Below are 18445 nucleotides of genomic sequence, written 5' to 3'. Positions count from 1 at the left end.
TGTATTTCAAAACATTTGCACGTGAGTGAAATTACTCATTTATCAGTTACTCCACCAGTTCACCCAGTCCTTCTGCAGGTCCTCGGGATTCTCTTGGTTCTTCAGCCTAAACTCCCCCATTCATCCAGACGGTACTACACAATAAACATATTTAATATCACTTACGCCAGATAAGTAGCAGGTGTAAAAATAGGCGAGTAAGTTGGAAAATGTATGTGCATAGGTGACTTTTATAATAGCAATTTACGTGCGTAACTGTTGGCCACACCCAGGAATGCCCCTAGACCTCCCCCTTTTTTATGCGCGTACATATGCACATTAAAGTGAAAATGCATGCATATTTTCGACATTTATAAAATACGTGTATATTCTAATTTGTACACACATAACATTTTGAAAATTCACTTAATACTTTGTAAATCTAAAAGTATGCGAGAAAGTGCAAATCCTTCCCCAACTCTGCCCCCAGAAATGCTTCCTTCATTCCAGGTAAATTTCTGCGCAAACAGGACATTTGCTCATAAGTTTACCCACACTGAGGTGCTTTTATTGTAGACTCATTGAGAAGAGATTTAGTTGCTGGAAACAACTATGATTTGATTATGCTTGATATATCATCGACTTTCAATACTATTATTATTTATTATTATTATTACTTATTATTACTATTATTATTGAATAATACTATTATTGAATAGTATTATTCAATACTATACTGGGTAAAACAAATAAGCATGGGTGTAGCTTGCTTATTGCGGCGGCTACTACCCCTAACTAATCAAGCTAGATATTTCACTTGGATGCAGCTCCATCACTGCTCTCTACATTAAAGGTGGGGGTGGAAGGGAAATAGAACCAAGAGCTAAGAGAAACAGATAAGTATGAGAGAAAAAAATGTGTGAAGCTTGCTGGGCAGACTGGATGGGCCATTTGGTCTTCTTCTGCCGTCATTTCTATGTTTCTATGTTTCTTTGTTTCTATATTAATCACCAGATCTTTTTGTATCATTTACAAGACTATGGAATAGCAGGTACTGTTTTATAATGGTTCTGTTCATGTCTAGCAGAGCGACAACAACAGGCCAAGTCTGGCCTATGTTTTTCATCTTGGCATCCATTAATCACCGGGGTCCCACAAGGCCCAGCCCTATTGGCGCTTCTATTTAACATCCATATGGCACCGATTTATCAACTTTTGGCTGGACTTGTGGAGGGATACTGGTTATTTGCAGATGATATACAATTTTACATCAAGGCAGATCGATCTTTGGATGTCACTTCCAAATTGGTATCCTGTTGCATATCTACCATCAGACAATGGTTTACCCATAATAAGCTAGAACTAAACCTAGGTAAGACAGAATTCTTAGTATTGCAGAGTAGTAATCTCGAAAGTACTCCTACTTCTGTAATAATTGCAGAAAGTTTGATCACGACAATTGCAAAAAACTTAGGGCTGGATTTTAAAACCTACGCGTGCCCTGGGGCTGAAGTAAGTTGTGCGCGCTGGCCAACTGCCAGCACGCGATCCCCGGCCCAGCGGCCATGCAGAGACCTCTGGCCCTGCCCCCAGACAGCCCCTTTTGTAAAGCCCCGGGACTTACACGCATCCCGGGGCTTTATGCGCGCCGCCGGGCCTTTTGAAAATCCGGCCCTTAGGAGTTAGAATAAATCAATGTTTGACTTTCAGTGTACAAATTAAATCTGTAATTTGATCTGGCTTCTACAAATTGTGTGATTTATGCAACCTGAAACCATTACTTCCTGCTGTTGATTTTCACACTGTAGTACAGGCTTTAATTCTGCCTCTGCTCGATTACTACAACTGTTTGTACCTTGGTTTATCAAAATACATGCTAAAAACTTTACAAATATTACAGAATGCTGCAGCACAAATGATTAGGGGTATGTTCATGAGAGACCATATCACTGAAGTGTTGAGAGATCTTTATTATGACGGTCAAATGCCTCGAGGGTTCTATACAAATTCTAATGTTAGTCAGGGCCGGTGCAAGGATATTAGGCACCCTAGGTGAACCTTCTGCCTTGCGCCCCCTCCCTCCCCCAGTCCAGGCTCTGCATCCGGTCCCGACCTCATTCACTCAGACAGGCCCCCTCTCTTACACACATTTAGGTTCCTTGTCTCATTCACACACGCACCCTTACACAGGCTTTCTCCCTCTCTCTCACTAACACCATTGCTCTCTCATACGTACACAATCCCTCTCAGTCACATAGAGGCACCAATCATGGCCTGCTGAGACTCTACTTCTCTCGGCCGCAAGCAGGATGGGTGCTGCTCGCTGCATGTCTGCATTTCTTGGCCGCGAGGAGGATGGGCTCTTTTTGCGGCCCCATATGACTGTTCTTTGCCACCCCCTAATGCTGGCACCCTAGGTGACTGCCTAGTTCGCTTATTGGGACGCACCAGCCCTGATGTTAAGTTCATAAACTTAATGCACTGGAATGCAATGGAATCAATACCTGGACAAATGCCTTGCTCCATATTAATAATGCATCTTGAGCTTTACAATCTTCGCAAAGAGGATTCCTAGATATGTCTTCTGTTTGTCAGGCACAGCTTGTTGAATCAAGAGAGAGGGCTTTTTCAATTGTGGCTCCTGCCCTTTTGGAATACTATTCCCCCAAGAATTGCGTCTGATAAGCAGTACAAAGACATTCAAAGTTATGCTGAAGACGTACCTTTTAAGCCTGGCAGTTGATTGAATCAGGGAAGATCACAAGCCTGTTATTCTGATATTCTATGATGTCTACTTCATTTGTTTTCATTTTATTAATTAGAATTAAATTATTCATGTTGTGTTGTGAACCGCCTAGAGCTCCATTCAGTAAAAGCAGTATATCAGTTTTAATCATTAAATAAATATGGGGTAGATAATTAAAAAAAAAAAAAAAAAAGGGCCATTTCTATGGGTAAAATACTGTTTTACCTGCGGAAATGCTTTTCAAATTTTTCCCTCCTGTGGCCACTGGGGTCACTGCTGTAGTAGCTGCCATCTTTCTTCCATCCCTGAAGCTGGTTGCATCGTTTGTTTGGGCGCATCTGAATCCCACTGTCTCCGCTGGACAAGAGATTTTTCAGCTTGAGTCTGCTGCCAGGGGACAAACCCAATATAATTACGTTTCAATCAGAATAAGGCAGGATTGGAGTCCTGCTGCTAGTGACTACAGAGAAACTGCACAAGATATAGTTTAGGTTATTTCAAGCATCTCATGAGAAGTATTGTCATTTCCTAATCTCATGGAAATAGATTCATGCTGAGCCAATTTACTTTGCCTTACAATCTTCATCATGGGAATGGGTGATGAGTAGTTTAATGCCTTTCATGTCTTATTTTGTTAATTATGGTAATGTTCTACAGTTTTCTGCTTTGACCTTTTCAAAACTCTGTAAAATTTGACAAGCTGACCATGCCTATCCTCTATAAACTTATTGTACAAGGGAAAAGTAGTGAGAAAAAAAATCTTTTACAGACTGAATACACAATTATAATTCTAAGGAAAAAATGGTTAAATAGATGGGGGAGAAAAAAGCAGCTAATTCAATCAGCAGAACCAGAGGTCACGAGCTGAGGCTCCAGGAAGGAAGACTAAGAACCAATGTCAGGAAGTATTTCTTCACGGAAAGGGTGGTGGATGCCTGGAATACTCTTCCGGAGGAAGTGGTGAAGTCTAAAACTGTGAAGGACTTCAAAGGGGCATAGGATAAACACTGTGGATCCATCAAGTCTAGAGGGCGTGAATAAAGAGGAGGCAGCAAAACACTGCACGGAGCGGCAGTAGCCACAGAGGCATTCACGGAGCGGGATGCCAGTGGTTGGTGTTCCACCTTCACGGAGCAGAAGGATGGAGGGCTGCCATCTCAAAAAAAAACAAAAAACAGGGGTGGGTAAGAGTATGGGGCAGGGGTGTGGCCTGCTTGTTGCAGCGGTTGCTACCCCTAATTGAGCTGGATGTTAACTTGGATGCAGATCCGGCGCTGCTCTCTACACTGGTGGTGGGGTGGAGGGGAATTAGGGATGGAGAGTACTGGAAGCCAATAGTAACAGGTGGGAGAGAGAAAAAGGATAAAGTGCGTAGCTTGCTGGGCAGACTGGATGGGCCGTTTGGTCTTCTTCTGCCGTCATTTCTATGTTTCTATGTTTCTATATATTTCTAACGACTCTGCTCATGTGGTCCTTTTACATGCCATGAAATAATCATAGACTGCACTACAATTTTATCAGATATTTTACACAGGATGAGTGCACAGGATTTTAACATCCTACGGCCTCCTGTTGACTCATCGACCTGCCCTTGACGATTGTTTGGAATCTTTTAAGCCAATTTTTGAGATTTCCCTGTGAGACCCCGCCCCTCTTTAAGTAGAGGATTGGACGTCCCTGTATTCGAGGTGGGATATGGGGTAAGGAAGATCTGCTTGTGATATTTCTCCTAACAAGCATACACAATGACAGTGACCTGGGCAGAGGAAGAATATTTTTGCATTAATTGTTTTGAGCTATCTTTTATGTTGGAGGCGAGGAAGTTTTATTCCACCCTTCCTGCTTCTTGTTTAATTTTTCCCATTTGGGTTCAGCTAATAGTTTTCCCACTTGGAGCTGTTAACCCATGGTACCTGGGAGTCAGTATATCACGCCTTTGGAAGAGGGACGTCTTCATCCAGAAAGAAACAGAGCTATAACATAAAGGTAACAGGAACTTTGTTGGTATTGTGAAAAGGTTACTGAAGGGTGTGAGAAGTGCCCACCCAGCAGGAGTGGAAAGAATTCAGGAAAATGTAAGGGAGAGTGAAGGTCCCTTCAGGTGTTGCATAAGGAGTTGAAAGTATTCAATGAGGATTTCTGGAAGAGTATTAAATCTGGGACTGAGTTCTGATTAAATATTGAGACCGAATGTATATTTTGACTACCTACAGTGGGGAAAAGCAAGAGAAATAAATGGTGAGGTAAAGGAAGATTGAACTAACTTTAATCTGTACAACTGAGGAAAGTAAGGAATTGGACGTAAGGAGTAATTCTGTGTAAATCGAGAGCTTCCACTGGAAGTAGAGACTTTGCTGGAAGAAGTGGAGTGACACGTTTATTCTAGCTATCTGCTGACTTATTATTCATGGCTGCTAATCAGTCAAATGAGAGAAGTGTAAATGTTATTCAGTCATCTAACCAAACTATCAGTAAAGAAGTTGGAAACCATCATTCCTCTGCTGTGTGTTTATCGGATGTATAAGTATTGATGTGTAAACTAAGGTCTGAATTGCAAACAAGCAGGGTATAAGAGCCATAGTTCATCCCCACATATTGGAATCTTGTGATCAGATAAAAGTTATCCGGTAGGGAGAAGGAGTTGTATCGAGTCTGAGAGGAATTGTGCAGAAAGGGTCTGGGTGCCAAGAAAAGGATCTATTCCACCCAAGGATTACATAGAATTTACTTACTTTTTCCCTAGGAAACAAATATGCAAAGTCAACTAAAACATGGAGAGAGAAGTGATTAGACAAGTCATTTATTGTTCCTAAAAACCTGACCAGCTGTAGCACTTTCTTATCTATCACATTCAGAATATAAAAATCACCTTTCAAGTTTCAAAGTTACCATATGTGTTTGTTTCTAGGTCATGTTTTCCTGTGACTGTGAAGCTGAATATGTGGGTGTTTTCTGTGAAGAATTTAATGCTTGCCACAGCAGATCTTGTCAGAACAATGCAACCTGCCAGGATGCTGAACAAAAGCATGATGGGAACAATTTCACTTGCTCTTGCCCTACTGGTATGTATTAAGATGCTTTTTTGCATTGTGGACTGTAACATAGATGCTTTTGAATCCCTGTACAAAAAACTGGACTATAAATGATTTTGAGTCATACAGATTTAGTCTATTCCACTTTTACAGTATGCAGCCTCTGAAACATGAAGGAAGAGATCCTAATTTCATTAAAATCATCCATTGTCCCTGAAAACTGGAGGGTGGCTAATGTAACAACACTATTTCTAAAGGGCTCCAGAGGCGATCTGGGAAAGTACAGACCAGTTAGCCTGACTTCAGTGCCAGGAAAAATAGTGGATAGTGTTCTACATATCACAATCACAGAATATATAGAAAGACATGGTTTAATGGAACAAAGTCAGCATGGCTTTACCCAAGGCAAGTCTTGCTTCACAAATCTGCTTCACTTTTTTGAAGGAGTTAATAAACATGTGGATAAAGGTGAACCGGTAGATGTAGTGTATTTGGATTTTCAGAAGGCATTTAACAAAGTTCCTCATGAGAGGCTTCTAGGAAAAGTAAAAAGTCATGGGATAGATGGCGATGTCCTTTCGTGGATTGCAAACTGGCTAAAAGACAGGAAACAGAGAGTAGGATTAAATGGACAATTTTCTCAGTGGAAGGGAGTGGACAGTGGAGTGCCTCAGGAATCTGTATTGGGACCCTTACTTTTTAATATATTTATAAATGATCTGGAAAGAAATACGACGAGTGAGATAATCAAATTTGCAGATGATACAAAATTGTTCAGAGTAGTTAAATCATAAGCAGATTGTGATAAATTGCAGGAAGACCTTGTGAGACTGGAAAATTGGGCATCCTAATGGCAGATGAAATTTAATGTAGATAAGTGCAAGGTGATGTATATAGGGAAAAATAACCCATGCCATAGTTACACGATGTTAGGTTCCATATTAGGAGCTACCACCCAAGAAAGAGATCTAAGCGTCATAGTGGATAACACATTAAAATCGTCAGCTCAGTGTGCTGCGGCAGTCAAAAAAGCAAACAGAATGTTGGGAAATATTAGAAAGGGAATGGTGAATAAAACGGAAAATGTCATAATGCCTCTGTATCGCTCCATAGTGAGACCGCACCTTGAATACTGTGTACAATTCTGGTCGCCGCATCTCAAAAAAGAAATAGTTGCAATGGAGAAGATACAAAGAAGAGCAACCAAAATGATAAAGGGGATGGAACAGCTCCCCTATGAGGAAAGACTAAAGAGGTTAGGACTGTTCAGCTTTGAGAAGAGACGGCTGAGGGGGGATATGATAGAGGTGTTTAAAATCATGAGAGGTCTAGAACGGGTAAATGTGAATCAGTTATTTACTCTTTCAGATATTAGAAGGGGGTCTAAGCTGTTCAACCGCTTTCGTCCTTCATCCATATTGCAGATCTAGAACCAAAACCTAGTCTGCTCCTGCTAATGCTCACATTTACTCAGGGTTGTAAAGTTTGACCTAACATCTTCTCAACCCAATATGCGTCTATTCCGCTCCAGGCACAGTTTCACATGAACTTCCTGGAGCTTGTAGCCATGAGTTATGCCCTTATGCCTTCCAGTACTGCCTCTGCAAAAGAGTTTTGTGCATACAGATAGACAGCATAGGGACAATGTGCTTTTCCAACACACAAGCACGCATAACCTCTTAGCCGCTCTACTAGGAAGCTCCGCAGCTCTACCCTTGGCCCTTGCTCGCTCCATGCATCCTCGGGCCACTTATCTGACAGACTTACTGAACGCACTAACAGACCTTCTCCATATAGGTTTCCATCCTCTTGAATGGTCTCGGACTACATGTGTAGCGAAAGAAATCTTCTAGCGCCGAGGTCAACCTAACTTGCCCTCTGCGTCCGCATCGAACCATACGGTGCACGGATTCTCCTCCCTACACATGTTTCCAATGTGTTCCCATAGGCGCCTTTGTTCCATCAAGGCCCTCTTATATGTGTCTCTTCCACTGCCTCTCATAGCCAGCACTCTTCTAATGCTGGAACGGGACGGGGTTCACTGTTCCTCAGACCCATGTCTTGGCCGAGACCAGTATGCTTCCCATACTTCTCATTCTATCACATCAGTAACCAATTTGCCTTCTCACAAGTCAGTCTCATATCACAGACTCACTGATGTTCTCAGGTACTGGTAGCATCACAAAAACCCTTCCACACCCAAATCCTACCATTCAAAATGGCATGATGTACCATATGACGCTTACAAAAGGGTTTTACCCTTTTTCTTTTTTTCTACACCACTCTTTCTTCTTTCTCCCTCGGATTCTGCTCCCCAGACATCCTTCACATGGGTACACCTCGGTTCCAATTGGCGTACCACTTCGGAGTGGGGATACCCGTTTAACGGTCAACCCCTTCTGAGTCAGCTTACAATGGATTATCCACTGATTAAGCCGCCTCTGTTTTCACTAGTCACGGAATGGGACATGCAATTCGTGCTTACAAGACTCATACGTTCTCCGTTCGAGCCTTTCCATTCCTCTCACTTAACAGTCTGCCATGGGGAACTCTTTCCCTCATAGACATCACTTCTACCAACAGGGTCAGTGAGTTACACACCTTGTTACATACTCACCCGACCCTGCGTTCCTCCTAGACTGAGTGGTTTTACATTTTCAACTTCATATCCTTCTTAAGGTAGACGTTGCATCTCACCTTACTCAGAATATACTCTGCCCCCTTTCCCAACACATGTATTCTATCTAGACCACACTACACTCCATAGGAATTCCACCTAACTCTTTTTCCTTCTGTGGCAAGAGCCAAGCTGCAAGGTCCAGTGGGAAAACAGACCCATTCCTCCTAATTGACGGTCTGTATCATTTTTTCCTACCAATAAGCAGGCATTTCACTACAACACTGTGTGTAACCACACTCTGTTCCGTCCGTCCCAGCCTCCATAGCTTACCTTTGGCCAGTGCTGCTTGTACATATTTATCAGGCTGCGACCTGGAACTCTCTCCATACCTTCGCAGCCATTATTGTTTAGATACGACTAGCCGGCATGCTCCATGTTTGGCCAGTCCATTTACTCCTATTCTTTCGGTTTAACTACCCAACATCCTTCCACCAACCCGTTAAGGATTTCAGGATGCCCTCCGTTCCAAATTCCACCCCCGTCATTGCACCTTTTGCGCGCCTTGGGTGCATTTGGTGCACTCTCAGGCATCCTCAGCTTGGTATTCACCCATATGTGAGGACTATCATCATGCTTGTCCTGTGAGAAAGCAAATGTTGCTTACCTGTAACAGGTGTTCTCACAGGACAGCAGGATGTTAGTCCTCACGAAACCCACCCACCACCCAGTGGAATTGGGTCTGTATACATTTTTACTTTTATTTTAGTTTCGCTTGCGCTTTTTGCTATAAGACGAGACTGAGGGAGACACCTGTGGTCACAGGGATAATTGCAGGCTGAGCATGCTCAGTGCACTTGGTGTGCCAGTCTCAGTCAAAGCTTTATAGAAACTTTAACAGAAAAGTTTTCTGTACAGGGCTCCATCCTATGATGTCACCCATATGTGAGGACTACCATCCATATGTGAGGACTAACATCCTGCTGTCCTGCGAGAACACCTGTTGCAGGTAAGCAACATTTGCTATCTGCTGCTATGACCGTTCCCTTGGGGAACGTTTAGTGCAGGTTATGAGAGAGAGTACTCAAATGATCACATGACTCCCGGCTAGCTGGCCCCCCAGCTATGCTCGGACATTGGCGCTCCTTCAACGCTACTACTGGTGGCCTAACATGCAGCAAGATGTGAGGGCCTACGTAGACTCTTGTCCCACTTGTGCATAACAAAAGCGACTGATGGGATGCCCCTGGGGGCTGTTACAGCCATTGCCAGCCACCAGGTAACCCTGGACCCATCTGTTCCCTGACTTTGTGGTGGACATCCCTAACTCTAATGGCAATACTGTGATCTGGGTGATAGTCGACAGATTCTCTAAAATGGCTCACTTCGTCCCGTTACCCAGCCTCCCTTCAGCCTGACTATTTGCTCTATATGTGTTCCGCCTTTATGGGCTACCCAAACATGTATTTATTTATTTATTTATTTATTTATTTATTTAGATTTGCAGCACTTCAAAGTGGATTACATTCAGGAACTGTAGGTATTTCCCTATCCCCAGAGGGCTTACAATCTAAGTTTGTACCTGAGGCAATGGAGGGCAAAATTACTTGCCCAAGGTCACAAGGAGCGACAGCAGGACTTAAACTGGTCTCCTAGTTCATAGCCCACTACTCTAATCACTAGGCTACTCCTCCAGTCCTGTAACCTTCGACAGAGGGCCACAGTTCACTGCCCAGTATTGGCGATCACTTTGCAAGAAGTTTAAAATATTGGACCTAACTACCGCTTACCACCCTCAAGCCAACAGACAAGCAGAAAGAACTAATCAGAACTAATCATAGACCTTCCTATGAGCCTGTGCCAACGATCATCAAGGCAATTGGTCCCATCTCCTGCCATGGGCTGAATTCTCCCACATTAGTGCCTCTACCGGGCCATCCCCCTTCCTCATTGTCTATGGGAGACAATCACTTCCCCCGCTGCCAATTCCCCTGTCTGTTCCATCTCCAGCCAGCCCAAGCCACTGCGGACGAACTACACCAGCTCTGGACACGCACCACCAAGTTGCTACAGGAAGCGGCAAGTTGGGCCAAAAGATCCACAGATGTCCATTGCAAACCAGCACCCCAGTTTAAACCTGGCTATAAAGTGTGGCTCAGCACCCATCACATCCAGCTCAGTCTCCCATCCCAGCGCCTGGCACCCCGATACATCAGCCCATTTTCCGTCATCAAACAAAATGGACCAGTGACTTATTAACTCCGTCTCCCTCTTTCGCTGGGAATCCATAACGTCTTCCATGTGTCTCTCCTCAAACCCTTGATCCTTTCCTGGCCATCCCGGAAGACCCACCGTACCTTCACAACTCTCCACAGAGAGCGACACCATCTGCCAAGTATGCGATGTCTTGGACATCCGGAGATGAGGCCGTAGATGAGAGTACTTCCTGTCCTGGGAAGGATACAGGCCCGAGGAGAATTCTTGGGAGCCAGCCACCAACATCCTCGACAAAAGGTTGATCAGACAGTTCCACACTGCTCACCCCAAGAAACCAAGACCCCCAGGAGGGGGTCTTATGGGAGGGGTTACTCTTACATTCACCAATCGCAGGGCCCAGTGGTCACTGCACTCACCTCCCGTCGGCCTGCCAAGGCAGCCCCGGGTTCCCTGGCCGCGGCTGGGAGCCGGCAGCGATGCCATACCTCTCCTTCTCCTCCTGATGCTGTTTCCAATGTGGCTGCCCTCCCCAGGCCGAGCTGTCTCGCTGATGCTGCTCTGCCGGCTTCCTCTCGGGCTGGTAGCGTTCCTACGCATGGGCAAACACCTCTCCCCAAGATTTAAAGGGCCCGCATTGGGAATAGCCTATGGCCCTTATTGATGACATCACAGGTCTCCTCTTACTAAAGGCAGGCTCTGACAGTCAGAGCTTGCCTTGGCAACAAGTCCCCTTGCATTCCTGAGCTGTGCTCTGTGCTTCTATACTTCGTGTTTCTGCATTCCCATGTTCCTGCGTTCCCGCTTTACTGTGATCCCGCCTCCTCACTCCTGACCCCGGACGAGCTATCGGCTCCTGACCTTCTGCCTGGACCTAACTATGTGCATTGCCACCTGCCTCCGACCTCCGATCCAGACCTGACCTCGTGTGCTTCCACCTGGTTATTTCTTCACGAGATCTTCCATGCAGAGGCCAACCTAAGTCCAGCCGACCCTGGTACCCAAGGGCTCAACCTGCAGGGAACAAGGGCTGGTATTGGCGAAGCTCCTGCTGGCCTCTGCTTCCCACCCAGCCTCACCTACCGATGGAGGGGACCTGTGGGAGTTTCTCCCACAGGCAGCGCCAATTCCTCCTCGTCCAAGGGTCCACTCCTCCAACAAAAAAAGAGGTCCGCTCCTCAATTTGAGGCAGGCGATAAGGTCTGGCTGATCACCCACAACATATGCCTAAGGGTATCCTCTATGCACCTCACCCTGGCATACATCGGACATTTTACTATAATTTGCTGGATAGTACTAGTGACCTACCAACTGCAGCTGCCATCCACACTGGGCATGCACAACGTTTTTCATGTCTCTTTGTTAAAGCCACTAATATTTACATGGCCCTCTAGGGCATCACCGAAACCCCCAGGAAGTGACCATTGAGGACGGCATGATTTATGAAGTGGAAGAAATTTGGGATGTACAATGCAGGGGCAAGAAATGGGAATACCTCCTTTCCTGGAAAGAGTATGGTCCCAAAGAAAACTCTTTGGAAACCGCTTCCAACATTCTGGAATCCAAGCTACTAAAGGAATTTCACGTCTCGCATCCCAATAAACCCAGGTCTTCAGGGAAGGGGCTTAAAAGGGGGGGTAGTGTTGCATTTGGTGCTCCACAGGCCTGACCCACGAATTGCTGCATTTGCCTCTAGTTCCGAACCCAGTGGGGAGAATACCAACGCTGGGGAAGGCCCCCGAAAGAACACACAGCAGGTCACCATGTTCAACCTGCTTCTGCTTCCAGTGATGGTAAAATCCAGAAAGATGCTTGGCTTCATAGGGAGATGAATGGTCAGCAGAAAAAGAGAGGTGATATTGCCCCTGATAGAAAGCTCTAGAACGAGGGGTCATGGGATGAGGGTGATGTTTGGGACTGCGGGTAGTGGACCAATCTCTGGTGGTGTACGTGTACCCCTGGGCGACGACGCAGCTATAGAGGAGCTCCAGCAAGCGCTGACGCAGGTGAGAGGCGCCCGAGTGTAGGCTGGTATGAATGGACCTTGACCACCACTGCACCTGTGCACAGTAGAGAGACTCAGACCACACAATGTTTGGTCTCATTAGTGGTCTTCCAACTACTTCTAGCCCTTTTGGACCTGCCGCACAGAGCAGCAACTGCGACAGGGCAAACAGTGGTCGAAGGAAGAAGACATCAGACGAAGACGAAAGGAATGAGGCAACACTCAAGATACGTGAGGACATCACGAAGACGAAGTTGCTTGAAGAATAAAAGGGATGACTCAAGGTTCGTGAGGATTTCACGAAGAGTCACAAGTCACCCATCCTGAACAGGTACTGCCATGTCACGCGCCCTACACAACCAATGAGGACTGGTCGCGGACCACACCAGCCAGCGCGCCCTACACAGCCCACATTGGCTGGTCGCAGACCATGTTTGTGGTTCCACAAACAGGTAGAGAATAAGAGATATCCAATGATGACTCAGACGAGGCCTGAACCGGAGCGAGCCTAGCATGGCCAGCAAAGACGAGGCAAGGGGATGCCGTGCAGGTTAGGAAAGTCCATCGTGGAGGAGAACGAAAGGATGAGACGACATCTGGACGAAGACAGTCAAGATGCATGAAGACGAGAGACCATGGACGATGAAGACAGGACATGGAATTCCACAAGAAACATAGTGCCAACAAGAAGCTGGATGTAGAGAAGTCCTAAGGAGGACTGGCTCCTTGCGAAGGCAAGGAAGGAATGACGACGAGCCCCTTTTGTAGGGCTGAAGAGGCAACTCCCACGATGATGTCAGAAGAGCACCACACCTTCGCTGTTTCTTTAAATACTGAAGAGAGAGCCAGTCTCGCCCCCTAGGAGGAAGCAGGAAGCAATGCAGGACCCTGGATAGCGGTTATGCTGAAGACGCTGAAGACTGCAGGAGCAGGAACTGGAGTTAGGCCGCAAACCAGGCCTAGGCTGTCAGCTGCTCCCAAGCCACAGGGAGAGCACCGAAGGCGGCTCCACGCTGCAGGCGAGTCCAGGGATGTAGGCTCTCCTCCCACAGGGAGCCCAAGGAAGGTTGGTGGCCTCCAGGCCACATAGAAATGCAAGCAGTGGCCGCATGGCAGCGCCTGCAGCGGCTCCTGCTGCATTTGAAGCATGCCGACGGCCTCCAGGCCGCTTAGGTTAAGTAGCTCGGCTCCTTGTCGCGAGGAAGAAAATAGCAGCATGGCTCCTGCCGCTTGTAAAGCGTGTCGTCGGCCTCCTGTCCGCGTTGCTGGCAGCAGCATGGCTCTGGCCACGAGAGAGTACGTCAGCAACCTCCAGGCTGCTGAAGAAGGCAAGAAAAAACATGGAGAGGTTGCCTGAGGGTAGAATCGTAACAGGTGAAAGGAGTAATCCTAGAAAATATTTCTTTATAGAGAGATTGGTGGATGCATAGAACAGTCTCCCTATAGAGGGAGGTGGTGGAGACAAAAATAGTATTTGATTTCAAGAAATCATGGGATAAATACAGGGGATCTCTAAGGAAGTGATGAGAAATTAATTGGACAGTTGAGCAGACTGGATGGGCCATGTGGTCTTTTTCTGCCACAATGTTTTTATGTTTTCCTAAATGCTTGGAGGGCTGTGGTGGGAGATATGGCTATGTTAGCCACATTTATCTCACTAACTAATACCCACTTATCAGCAAGTTAGCCAGATAAATCTATTCCACCCTGATTCACCACCAGATCGCTCCTGAGTTGTTGGGCTAAGTCATTAGCCAGCTAACTCAGAGCTGGTGACAATGGCAGGATTTTTTTAATCCTTTTCTATATGGCCCTCATAATTTTTAAAATTCAAACAGCTATGTTAATAAAATTGTGCATAAATTAATGGAATGAATGCACAGCTCAACCAATTGTTTTTCTTGCTCTTGATAATGGAACTGCAGGTTTGGAGCTGGGGAAGGGTGGTGAACACCACCTCTAGGGAAGAAAGGGATGGCAGGACAGACTAGAGGTAGATTGGGCAGTCCAGTGAGGCTGGAGCAAGGGATGATGTACAGGCAGGGCTGAGCTCAGGAATGGAATGCAGGTTGGACTGAAACTTTGGAACAGAGTACAGGCTGGACTGAAGCTCGGGAACAGAGTGCAGACTGGACTGGAGCTCAGGAATGGAGTGCAGGCTGGGTTGGAGCTCAGGAACAGGCTATACTGATGTTAAGGTCTTGCTCGCAGAGCCCATTCTGTGAGCAGGCCCTCCACTCACCGCAGCCAGATGCCCTGCTCCCTGGCCCAACGGCACGTTACCACCACCCTCATCGTGCAGCCTGGGCCACCCCAGACTGCCGCTGCCTATGCCACTGCTGCTGTCCACCTTTGCTGCAAGGAAGCCACCGCCGGGATCCCTCTATCATGCGGCAGGATGCTGCCGCCACTTCCTGCCTTCGCGGCAGGAAGCCGCCTCCAGCCCTGCTCCTTTGCTGCTGGGACGCAGCTGACGCCGATCTTCCAATGGGCCCTCTAGACGTGGGCACGCGCCTCTTCTTGTTATATAAAGGGCCAGTGGCGGGAAAAGCCCCGCAGCCCCAACGATGATGTCATCGGTCCTTGCCCTAGTCCACCCCTATGAAAGGGCTCAGCTTCACTTCCTTGGGGCCTTCGAATCAGTTCCATGGTCGTCCATGTTCCTCTTCTCCGGTCAAGGTCTTCCATGGTCTGCTCCTGTCCAGATGGTTCCGTGTTCCATGTTCTTGATGTTCCTGGTCTCCTTCTGTTGTGTCCGTTGTTGCCCGACATCTCCGCTCCGCCCACCTCACCTCGTTGGCGACTCCCTTCGGGGTTGATGGAAGGCTAGCTGCTGCAGCGTCTCCAAGCCGTCCTTCTCCGGCGTCCCTGGACCAGCTCGACGCTGCCAACCGCCATGTTGACCAGATGCCTAAGGGTGCGCGCGTGGCCCGACTGATGTACCAGCATTGGCGCGAACCTCAGGGGCATCCCCCTGAGATGATGTCACCAGCTCCAGTTATTTAAGGTCTCAGTTTTCACTAACAAGATGAGTTAGCAAGGGATTGGTTTACCTAGCTTCCTCCTGGTCGCTGCGGATGGGATTCGCTCTCCGCAACTCTAGCTACTCTGCCTCCTCGGACTTCACTAGAGGTACCCGCTCCTCGGGGGTCTCGCTCTCTCTTTTTCTTTTCAGGTCACAGTCCGGAACTGGTACTCGCTCCTCGAGGGCCCACGTCCCTGACTTGCTCCTGAATGCCACTTCTGCTAAGAAGTCATCGCTGCTTACAACATTGTGAGTTTCCATCTATCTCTCAGAGCTTTCCCTGGGTCCAGGTACTTGCTCCTCGAGGGCATAATGCATACCATCTCCTAGGCTGCCTTAAGAGACTATTGTGTGAGTGTTACCATCAAGGACTTGTTCCTGAACGCTGCATGCTTTGCCTACTCACTTTCTTAGTTTCTCTACAGCTCAGCCACCTTGGGATCACTGTTCCAGACCCTGAGGGACTACAGCCCAGCCGGGCACTTCCAACTCACTACTGCCACCTCTGGTGGTTTACTATATTGTCTAATAAAAGAACTAGTCTGTGTCTGTCTCCTACACTAAGCCTGACCAGTGGTCCCTCTCGGGATTTTCCCCGAGGGCGTTGTCACCTGCCACTGGTCCAAGGATCCACCCGCAACTATTCTAAATAACTACAGATTGCTAAATGCCAGCTTTAACAACAGAGCTTTCTGACATCTTCGTCTGATGTTCCTGGTCTTGTTCCTCATCGGAGCTCCTTCATTGCCTGTTCCGTGTCCAGAAGCTCCTGATGTTCCGTGTTCCAGTCCTGGTCCTGATGTCCTCGCCTCTGGCTCTTCGTCCTGCTTCCAGGTTCCTTGCTTGTCCACCTTTCCTGGTGTGCACCGACATGGTCCATGATCAACCCATGGGGAGCTGTGTAGGGCACTTCGTGACACAAGGCCTGTCTTCATGTCTGCAGTGCAAGTCTCCAGAAGGCCCTTGTTTTTAATGCCGAGGTCTGTTCCTGAAATCTGAGTTCTGAGTCTTGAATCCTGAGTCTTGAATCCTGTCCTGGTCTTCGTAGTACCTTGTGCCTGCTTCTGTCCATGCCCAAGACTCTTGTCAGAACCTGCTCCCCTTCAGCGTGATCCACGATCAGCCAAAGGCAGCTGTGTAGGGCACGCCTCGATGCAGGCCTCTCCTGAATCTTCAACATGTTTCCAGTTCCAAGTTCCACTGCTTTGCCTGGAGTCTGCTTCGCCTCCGGCGTGGTCTGCAAGCAGCCATAGGCAGCTGTGTAGGCCGCGCTGCGATGCAGTAATCACCCAGTACTAATGCCTGAATTCTGAATCCTTGCCTGAGACTTCCAAGTTCCTGAATCCTTGCCCAAATCTTCCAAGTATCCTGAGTCTTCGTCTGAGTCTTCCAAATATCCTGAGTCCTTGTCCGAGTCTTCCAAGTATCCTGAGACCTCATCTGAGTCTTCCAAGTATTCTGAGTCTTCATCTGAGTCTTCCAAGTTCCATGTTTCATCTTGTTCCTGCCCTCAGCCTCCGTCTGGCCTCATGCACTCATTGTTCCCAAGCGGCAGGTCCGGAAGGGCTACCAAGTGGCCGGACGACTACTCCTGAGACCAGCATTGCATTGCTGGGTCTCACTGGTGCATGTAGGTCCAGTGGAGGGCTGAGCCTGCCTTGTTTCAATTCCTGACGTTCTTTGCCTTGTTTCTGGTCCAGCTTTGTTCCTGCTCCACCCATGTCTGAACACACTCACCTCCCACGGTGTATCTTGGGGCTTCTCCCTGAGCCATGCTGTGGCCCAAGGGCTCACAATCTCCCTTGAGCAAGCGACTGCGCCTCCACGTTTGTAACAACTGGAGCTCAGGAATGGAGCGTAGGCTAGGCTGGAGCTGCGTGGAGGTAAGAGAGAACTGGAACACAGGAACAGACTGGAGCTGAGTGGAGGTAAGAGTGAACTCAGGAGCTCAGGGACAGACTGGAACACAGGACTCAGACAGAACGAGAGAAGACAAGGACAACACAAACCATGAAACATAAAGCCCAAAGGCAGCATAGGCAAGAAAGCCCTGAAGGGCAAGACAGCGGCCTAGTAACATAAAGAGACCTAGGGAAGCCTCAGGGCTAGGCAAGACCAGAGGCAAGGAAAAGCCTGGAGAAGGCCGAAAGGCAAGGGAGGTACAGAAGGCCCAAAGTCCACAGGGCAAAGCCAAAGACAGAAGGCCAAATGGCTACAAGACAAGGCAGGAAAAGACCAAGGTCAGAAAGCCCAAAGAGTACAGGACAAAGCAAGGCAAGACTAGAATCAGAGGCCCAGAGGTCACGAGGAAACACAAGGAATGGCTTGGGAAGGCCAAGAGTCAGAAGTGGCTAGAGCAAGAAGTCCAAGGGAACTCGATGCCGAAGCCCTGAGGCAGGGGCTAGATATAGTGAAATAATGTTGGAGTCTGGGCATGGTGCAGGCTGGCGAGAGGGGCTTGGCCAGCCAGGGGAGTGAGCTCGTGGAGGTCCCTTGGTGGCGCGGAGTCTGTAGACCTGGCTGAGGCAAGAAGCCAGGGATGTGCTGGAGAGTACTGTTCAGAACCAGGCTCGCTGGAGTCCTCTGGTGGACGGGAGGCTGCACAGCGGCCGGAAACGCAATACTGTAACAAAGTAGCCCTACTATTTTTCCTTAACCTGTACAGGAGCAGGCTAGATGCCTGGTCTACCTTAAAACCCATGGAGGAAGAGAGCTCTTTGGGAGGGACCCTGCTGGGCAGGATAAGAGGCGCAGCCCAGCTGGAATGAGGAGGTCCCCCCTGTCTCCAGGAGAAGGAGCTCCTGACTCCTCTCTCTGTATATGGTAA

The 18445-nt window shown here is 47.6% G+C and overlaps 1 protein-coding gene across 1 annotated transcript in view; it reads left to right on the top strand.

The window, feature by feature from the left end:
• The window catches only part of DNER (delta/notch like EGF repeat containing), a 653505-nt gene that overhangs the window by 490966 nt on the left and 144094 nt on the right, over positions 1-18445 (top strand). Inside the window, exon 6 of the mRNA XM_029616218.1 lies at positions 5634-5787. Within this exon, the coding sequence (XP_029472078.1) occupies positions 5634-5787 (154 nt within the window). The remainder of the gene's footprint in view (positions 1-5633; positions 5788-18445) is intronic.

The sequence above is a fragment of the Rhinatrema bivittatum genome, chromosome 9 (assembly GCF_901001135.1).
Source record: "Rhinatrema bivittatum chromosome 9, aRhiBiv1.1, whole genome shotgun sequence".
Lineage (NCBI taxonomy): Eukaryota > Metazoa > Chordata > Amphibia > Gymnophiona > Rhinatrematidae > Rhinatrema > Rhinatrema bivittatum.
This window is presented reverse-complemented; position numbering and strand designations above follow the sequence as displayed.